Source organism: Camellia sinensis, chromosome 7 (assembly GCF_055761805.1).
Source record: "Camellia sinensis isolate YWXY chromosome 7, ASM5576180v1, whole genome shotgun sequence".
Lineage (NCBI taxonomy): Eukaryota > Viridiplantae > Streptophyta > Magnoliopsida > Ericales > Theaceae > Camellia > Camellia sinensis.
In genome coordinates this window covers 176,129,673-176,139,048 of record NC_138967.1, presented here as the reverse complement: position 1 = coordinate 176,139,048, position 9,376 = coordinate 176,129,673, and the positions used below count along the sequence as shown (strand labels likewise).

The following is a 9,376-nucleotide window of genomic DNA, read 5'->3' as shown; positions in this document are numbered from 1 at the left end:
TTAAAGAGCTAAGTCATGAATTGGTTCAAAGGTGTTGAATTGAAGCTTAATTATTGCATGCATGGTATACTCTTGCATTTTAGAGCTTGTTCTTCATAAATTTGCCACATGCATGTCCATGTTTTGATCATAAACCATGTTTTCACCTTGTCTTTGAAAATATTGGATCATTAGAGCATGAAATTGAAGCTTTGAAATGGTTTAAATTCATGCATGTTATGTTTGAATTATGTTCATGAAAATTGGTTTCAAATTGAGTTGAATTGATCTTCCTTTTGGGCCTTGATTTTACAAATTGAGCTTTGAATCAAGTTATTCTAAGTATTTACAAATGTTTTTCAGGAAAAAGGGCCCAAAGGAATTGGTTTAATGCATTTGAACTTGGTTTGAGCTTGAAAGTTCAAATCTAGAAATTCCAGATTTTGAACTCATGCTCGAGCGGGGTGACTGGCGCTCGAGCGTGAAATTCGTGCTCCAAGTACTTTGCACTATTTTGATGTCCGCTCGAGCAGAATAATTGACGCTCGAGCGGGACATTATGTCTCATGCTCGAGCGGGTGTCGAGTGCCCAATCGAGCGTGATTTTCACACAACCAGTACTTTTGCCCTGCTTTACATAACGCTCGAGTGTGAAAGTATACGCTCGAGCAGATACCTTTGTCTGCATGTACGCTCGAGCGGGTAAACCTACGCTCCCGCTCGAGCGGGACCTCTGTTTTCTGAAAATTCTGAAAATGTTTTCTGAATGCGTTTTTGCATCCTCATCCCATCCTAGGCATTCTTAGGCCTAGTTTAGGACATCTTAATGAGGATATAGATGTAGAACACAGCGAGGCAAATTAGGGATTAAGTTATTATCTTTCCCAACTGTGTAGCTTAGTGCGTGTTCAATCTGTAACTGTGTAGGGTTGGCGACTGGGGACGCGCTTTAGCTCTACTGTAGCTCAGAACTCTGTGAGTAACAACTGTGTAAAGATATGTTCAAAATGATTGTCTTCTGAACAATTGAACTGTACTGCTTTCTGAACTGATACTGTTAATTGAATGAATGTATGTCCTATATTCTGAACTGTATTGTGGCATCCTTAGTAACTACTGTTTACTGTTACTGTTACAGAGATCTCTGTCGGTTCCCTTGTTAGAACCACTACTGTTTACTGATTGATGGCCATCATTCACTGTTCGGTCTTTTACGACCTACTGTTTACTGTACTGTTATGCTAATGGATGTACCACATATGACTGTTATGACTGAATGACTGATATTCTAAATCAACTGACTATTTTCAATACTGAAAGGACATTCATTCTTAACCTCTTTACGCATTATGCTATTCACTAGGCTTTAGCTCACTGCTTATATATATATATATATATATGTAGGTGTACATGCACTAGACCGTGGTTAGAAGCGTCGGGGTAAGCTCCAGTTTTGCCAAGCCAACCACTGTGCCTTATTGCGAGGTTCCGAGCCTGTCAAGTTATGGCTTAGGGGTGTTTTAGTTCCGCATTCTGTCTCTGTAACCATTTTGTTTACTGTACTGTACTGTTTAATAGGGATTAGGTCCCTGAACTGAATGATTGTATATATGTACATACTATTCTGTACTGTTCATGTATATGTGTATGAAAGTCTTTTTGGCATCCAGATTGTCACAGCTCATTGGACATTGTTTATTTACTGTTTTGGCTTTCGCCATGCCCCTGTACTCTGTTTTACTATATTACTGTTAAGCAGGCCTTCGGTAATCTTGGATTACTGGCCGGTTACGGTGCTAAACCCATAAGGGCGGGTTTGGGTCGTGACAGCTCTACACTGCTGCAAAGGACTGGAGATGCAATTCTCGGCTCTGGCACGAACTCAACCCAAACTTTTCTAGCATCTTTGGTATCCACTGATGAGCCGAGACAAGCCAAAGCATCAGCATGGCCGTTTTTATCCCCGACTAATTCGTTCCACTCGTATGGATTAAAACTTTTTGAGTAAGTCTTTGGCCTTGCCTGCGTACATGGCCATTCTTTCATCTCGTGTTTCGTAGACCCCAGGCCTCTGTTCCTTGTTAACCTCTCGAATTAATACTGCGCTTACGGCATGATCTGAGACTGCTAAATAGAGGTACAACTCCTCTCCTGGCTCTAGAGTGGACAGAAATGAAGGTATATTGAGGTATTTTTTGAGACTTTACAGTGCTTCGATGCACTTGGAACTCCATTCAGATGCTGCCATTTTCTTCAAAAGCTGGAAGAAGGGCTTCATCCGATCTGAAGATTTGTTGATGAACCGATTCAGTGTGGCTGCCATTCCGGCCAGTTTCTGCAGCTCTTTAGCCTTTGTTGGTACGTCAAGACCTTGTATCTCTTTTATTTGGTCCGGATTCGCCTAAATTCCTCTGTGAGTGACCATATATCCCAAGAACTTCTTTGTTCCTACCCCAAAAGCGCATTTCGAGGCATTGAGGCGAAGCTGATGGTTTTTTAAGATGCCGAAAACTTCTCTCAAGTCTGTAAGATGGTCTGTAGCGAACATGCTCTTAACTACCATCATCTATATAAGCTTCTATGGTTTTTCCCAGTTGGTCATTGAACATTCGAGTGACCATCCGCTGGTAGGTCGCCCCGGTGTTCTTGAGGCCGAACGGCATCACTCTGTAGCAGTGAGCTCCTCTTGGAGTGATAAATGCTGTCTTTTCTTGATCCGGACCGAACAGTGGTATCTGATGATAACCGCTATAAGCGTCCAAAAAGCTCATGCGCTCATGTCCTGCTGTTGAGTCTACTAGTTGATCAACGTGAGGTAGAGGAAAGCTATCTTTAGGGCAGGCTTTGTTCAAGCAAGTGAAGTCAACGCAAACTCTCCATTTTCCGTTCTTTTTCTTGACTAAAACTGTGTTGGATAGCCATTGTGGGTACTGAACTTCCCTGATTGCTCTTGAAGCTAGGAGTTTTTTGACTTCTGCAATTACTGCTTCGGTGTGCTCGACTGAGGATCTCTGACTTTTTTACACAATGGGCCGAGCTAAAGGGTTGATGTTGAGCTTGTGGCAAGCAAATTCTAGGTCCAACCTCGGAGTATCATATGCTGACCATGCGAATACCTCCATATTTTCCCTCAGCAGTTCCAGCAGCTGAAGTTTCTCATCAGCGCCTAGCGAGGTATCGATAAGGAAGTACTTTTCTGGGTCATCCTCTTTTACCAAGACTTTCTCCAAATCCTCTACCATCTTTTCCTCTGGGGTTCCCCTTACATCTTCCACGACTAGCTGTTCGGCCATTTCTACCGTCTATACCTGATTACAGAGCTGCTTTGCCTTTAATGCTGCCATGAAGTAATGTTTGGACGCAACTTGATCCCTTGAGATCTGCTCTACTCCGTGTTCCTTTAGGAAACAAATGAGCTGGTGGTAGGTTGAAGGGACTGCCTCCATTTAATGAATCCATGGGCGGCCAAGTATGGCATTGTAAGGAGATGGTGTATTAATAGCCAAGAACTCTATCTTGAGGGTTCTTGTTCCCGCCACGACTGGAAACACTATTCTTGCAAGCAGCCATTCTGGTTGTGAATTGAAACCGACCAACGGGGCTGCCGCTGGGGTGAGGTGCTGCTCGGAGAGACCAAGCTTTCTGAACAAATCATAATACAATATGTCTGTTGCACTGCCTTGATCTACTAGGACTCGTTTTACGTCAAATCGTTTCCCAATTCCCACAGTTATAATCAGTGCATCAGTATGTGGGTGCTGTATGCTTTCTAAATCTTTGCTAGTAAATGAAACAGTGCACAAGGGAGATTTAGGTACTGTACGTACCTTTTTCGATGCAGGCTCCACTGACATGACCCTCTGAATTTGCACAGCCTTAGTGATCTTTTCTTTCAGTGCCTTATCAGATTCCTGAGTCGCTGTCCCGTGGATCACATTTATTATCAACCGAGGTGGGCGCTCAACATTCGGTTCTAGTGGCGGGTTCCCCTGTTCGGACACTTCCTTATCCTGATCAATGTAATCCCTTAGGTGCCCGGCTGCCACTAGATCTTCCAAGTGTTGTTTCAATGCCCTGCAGTTCTGAGTCATGTGCCCCCTGTCTTGGTGGTAAGTGCATCCGAGCTTCTGATTGCGCCGAGTTAGATCTCCCAACATTTTCGGCGGCCAAACAAAGAAGGGCTCTCTCTTGATCTTTTCCAGGATTCGATAGATTGGCTCTTTGAATACAGTCACAACGACTTCGTCGGATTTAGACTTATCCACTTCATTCACTGCAATCCCTCGGTATTCTCCTCGATTTGTTCTCTTTTTGTGCCGGGCTGTTTGTTCTGCTGACACTCCTCGATGGGGATCTGATTGTCCTCGAGGCGAGCGTACTGCTCAATCCTGGCACGCAAATCTTTCAAAGCTGTGGCCGGGCACTTGGTAAGTGATTGTCTCAGCTTACTTTCCGGGCGCAGACCATGTTTGAAGGACATAACGGCCATCTTTTCACTGTACACATTTTCCTCCAGGTCATTGTACTCTTCCCAGTATCTCTTAGCATAATTGCGCAGCGTTTCCTCCTGCTCCTTTCGAAGACCAAACAGTGTGTCCGGCTCCTTCGGGATCTTAATATTGGAGACGAACCTGGCTAGGATCTCTTCGGAGAGCTGCTTCCAGCGATGGATCGATCCAGCGGGGAGACGATCGATCCAGCGGGGAGACGATCGAACCATCAAAGTCCGGTTTCTCCCAAGTTGGATGGGAAGACTTTATACATCAATGCCTCATCTCAATTCCACAGGGACATCATCTATCTATAATGGCTAATATGTATCAGCGGGTCCGACTTCCCGTCATATGAAGTGAACTTTGGTGGGGTGAATTTCTTTGGAGGTCTCATGGTCTCAATCTCTGGGAAGAATGACGAAAAGACGAGCCTGTCCAGCGCTCGGTGTTCTCTCTGGTGGACAGTACGGTCTACGTGATCCCAATGTTGTTCGTTCTGCCTATTGCTAATCAACCAAGTAAGAAGGTCCTGAGGAGGGTATTCAGTCTGTTGGCTAACTATCTTCTGCTTCTTGGCCCTTCTCCGGCGTGACCCATGGGTGTGACTGCTTGTTGCCTCACTCTGTACCGGGATAGGCTGGCTTTGTTGCCCAGACTCATTCTTGGGGAACTTCTTCATTGGTGGCTCTCTGGATACGCCCTTCCGTCGCAAACGAGAGGGCTCCGCTTTTGTCTTCTTTTCCGTCGGATCGCCCAGCACCCTCTTAAGTTGGGCTTTCAACTCTTGTATCTCCATCCCTATTGAGTCTATGATTCGATCTCTATAATCCTTTTCCAGAAGAAAGTGATGAGAAGAGCCTCTAGCGAAGGGTAATCGATGCTCGACGGATTCAGGGGTTCGATTATTGTTTCCAGTTTGTTCCTCTGGGACTGTTGGGAGGGCCAATCCTTTGTCCTTCGTTTTCTCCGTCTGTGGAGTATGTGTCGAAGGCGGAATGTCTTCAATCCCCATTGCCGAAACTAAGTGCAGAGCTCAGAGATGAAATGATCCACGTTCACCGCACCAATTGTGCGTACCGAATTCCGCACTAGATAAAAGTGGATCGGGGCTCCGCACTCAGTTGGACTATCCAGGGACTGAGGTTCCTGCCACAGGAAACACCGTTAGAGCTGCCCGGCCGGGGTTGGACGGATAACCCCACTGGTGTGGGAATTAGCAATCAGAGAAAAAATGTATTGAGAGTTAAGTTTGTATCTAAGTGTGATTTTGCTTGGAATTGTTCAGTTACCTTCAATGTGAAGTTCATGTTGTATATATAGTGTTCCTTGCTTGCTTCTCAAGGTGGGTTCATGGAGTTTGGATGCTTCTAGGTGTCCTTTTAGCATTACTCATGGTGGGGGACCACCTGGTAGTTGTCATTGAATGCATATACTCATTGTAGTCATGCTGATTACAAACCACATTCCTTTGATTCAACAACTTCCGTGATTCTAGGTGTAGGGGACCAGCTGAGGTGGCAACTTGCACATGTACACATTCACAACTTCCATGTTTCCTTGCGAGATTTCCTCAGCTCAGTACCATTGTGCCTCAGCTCGGTACCATTATGCCTTGTCTCGGCCTTTTACAGGATCATTCATAGAGATGGGCTTATCCTATTTAGATATCTTTGTATGAGCTCGGCCTATTTTCTGTTTGGCCCATAGGTTCAGTCTCATAGTTCGGCCCAGCCCAGCGCTACGGCTGGACTAGCCTTTCCATTGCGGGTTGGGCCCAAGTGCTTGAGGACTTGGGTGGACTGTTGATCATGAAGTTGGGCTCAATTGGTTTGCCCTTATACTCATCTAGCCCACTTGGATTTGGACTTCAGTAGATTGGGCCGGCCCAAGGCTTGGACCCGACCCATTTCATATTTAGCCCCTTCAGTGATTGCTGATAATTGTGATGATGGAGCTAGTGGTGGTGGGAGTGGGAGGCGGTGGCAATGTAAGTGTAATGTTAGAGGTGGTATTGTAGTAGCATCGGTAAACTTTTAGTTTAAAAAATATTTTCTTTTTAAATGTTTTTCGTATTTTTTACCCAAGAAAGTAATATTTTTTTTTTTGATTGATTATGAAAAATATTTTATGTTAACTTTCGTTTTTATTGTATCAAATGTTAAAAATTATTTTTTTAAAAATTATTTTTTACCCAAAGAAACAAAGTGTAAATAAAATTATATTTGTACCACATTGCCATTGGTATGATCACCAAACCCCCCTTGTGTTTGGAATGAACCCTTCTTTTCTTTCTTTTCTTTTTTGAACTGGGAATGATCCCCTTCCATTTTCCCTTTCTAACGAGTGAAAAAGTATGCTTAGAATAATTTTATTTTTTTATAAATTTTTTTTTTATAAAAAGTATAGAGAAAATAGAACTTTTGATTTTTTGTATAGTTCTTTGACTTTTTAACTTTTTTAATATATTCTCAAACTAAGGGAAAAGTCCATCCCATGCTCTAATTTTGAAACTTTTGGAGAATTAATCTCATCCCACGCTCTAATATTTTGGGTAAGTACAATAATAATTTAAAAGATCATATTATCTTTATTTATTTGTCCATTATTCTACTTATTTGTCTATGTTACATGTATGTCTCCTTATCTGTCTAGTATTATCTATATATCTACATCACCACCACCACCACCACCAAACATTGTTAGCCATCGTCACCAACCACTTCTGACAACTTTTCTAGTTTCAACAATTCTTTCAGTGACTCGCAATCAGACAGTTGGGTGTAAAAATAAAAATCTTTAAAAATAATAATTTATCTTTCTTAACAAATAATTTTATTAATCATACTATCACAATCAAAATAAAATAATTCTTCGACCTCATATCATACATACCCTGAAAATAGAATTTCAATAATTTAAAAAAAAAAACAAAAATAAATCAAAGAAACTTGTAATTGGGAGTGTTTGGAAAGTTAGGTTGGGCTATTTTTTTTTGTTAAAATAGTTAATAAAAATAAAATAACTTAAAATAATTGATATCATAAAATATTAAATTTAAATTATAATTATTTTATTTTTTTTTATAATCATTAAATTAATTATAATTTTTTTTTAATTATCATTCTAAACATAATATTTTTAATTAAATTAAAAAAAAAAAACAAGTAAAGTTCTCAAACCAGTACACCCTACGACACCAGTACAATCAGGAGGAGAGTACGTTCTGGTTGAAGGAATGGCCCCATCAAGCATCACATGTTACATTCTCAACGTCCCACGTGGAGGACCCCATAAGTTGATTTCCGATTCTAGAAGTCAAATAATATAGTTTTGATTCGTAACTCGAAAGAACGTGGTTTGAGAGTAGTTTGATACTAAAATGATGTTGTTTTGATATTTTTATTTTTATTTTTTTTTCTCTCTTTCTTCGTGTTTTGATGAAGATGAAAAAGAAGAAGAAGAGAAGAAGAAGGAGGGGTTGCACTGCTGGGTTTATCAACATTAAAAAAAAAAAAAAAAAAATTTGTTGATTAACATTAACAAATTTTTTTCTGAACAATTTTTTTGGTTCATCAACATCAACAAGATCTGGGTTTGCAAATCTAGATCAACATCATCAACATTTTTTTTTGACCAATTTTTTTTTGGGATCTAGATCCGGATCAAATTTTTTTTGAACAGCTTCAGATTTTGAACATATCATCATCTTCATCAACAAAAAAAAAAAAAAAAATCCCTTTCATTCTCACTGACCGCCATCACCCCCGATCATCGACCGCCATCACCGCGCCATCATCGATCTTCCTTTTCTTCTCTTCTCACTCTCTCTCTCTCCCCCTTTTTTCTTCCCTCAGTATTTGAACGCACAGAGAAACAAAGAAAAAATATATATCCAAAACGACGTCGTTTTGGGTATTCGGGCCAATTTCGAGCCAACAATTTCGAGCAATGGATCATTTTTCCAAATAATAATAGCTAAATTACAAATGCATCTCTAAAGTTTACTTATAATATAAATTGCTCTTTATAATTTGAAAAATTATAAATACTTCTTATTAAAAAAATTTATTCAACAAAATTAATTAAAAAAATGAAATTCATAATTACTCTCCTATATAATAATAAAATTACCTAAATTATTAATTGAAACACATTTTTAACATCATTAAAAATTATTAATTGGCTTGAAGATTTATTAATAAAAATGATGATTTGTTATGAAATTAGAAATCTCAAGCGATGGAATGTAATTTTCAAAATTACAGGCGATGATTCGTATTTTAATCAAACCTCAAGAGGTGTATTTATAATTTACCAATAATAATAATATAGATGAATTACAAACGGGAAAGACTATGCTTGGAATTTGATTAAAAGTTAAATTTTGGTTTTTATTTTATTTTCAGTTATATATATATATATATATATGTTTTTAAATATTTAAAAAAAAAGTTAAAAAGTTAATTTTTAACCAACTTCTTAAAACAATCCTATGACCTCTTTTAGGGCATGTGGCTCAGTTCTATTGATGTCTCGGTGGTAGGTCTTTTCCTATGAGTTAAGTTAAATTGGATCGGCTATCGGCTATCCCGAAGCTTGGTCCACAGATGAAGTAATGACACCTTGCATCCTTTTTTTCCATGTTCAAAAAAAAAAAAAGGAGGGGAAGGGCAAAGACTATGCTGCACTTTCAAAGGGTTTGTATCGCATGTACTTTATAATTAAAAAAGAAAATGACATAATTTTATATTTTTTTAATCATAATTAAAAAAGAAAATCATAATCAAACATACATGAGGTATAACTAAAAATCTTATGAGTTGTAACCAAGGGAAAAAAATTAGTCATAATAAAAAATATAAAATGTAATTTTATTATTGTATAACTAAAAATTATACAATAGG

General features: G+C 39.5%; 2 protein-coding genes across 2 annotated transcripts; both read right to left on the bottom strand.

Annotated features, from left to right (window-relative positions):
• Positions 1–3,425: 3,425 nt before the first annotated feature.
• LOC114260114 (uncharacterized) lies at positions 3,426–4,136 on the bottom strand. Its single transcript, XM_028200172.2, has one exon. The coding sequence runs from the start codon at positions 4,134–4,136 to the stop codon at positions 3,426–3,428; it is 711 nt and encodes a 236-aa protein (XP_028055973.2).
• A 113-nt stretch (positions 4,137–4,249) lies between these two features.
• Positions 4,250–4,699, bottom strand: LOC145796306 (uncharacterized). The gene has a single exon (XM_082881392.1). It carries the CDS (start codon positions 4,697–4,699, stop codon positions 4,250–4,252), a length of 450 nt encoding a protein of 149 aa, XP_082737518.1.
• Between the last annotated feature and the right edge of the window lie 4,677 nt (positions 4,700–9,376).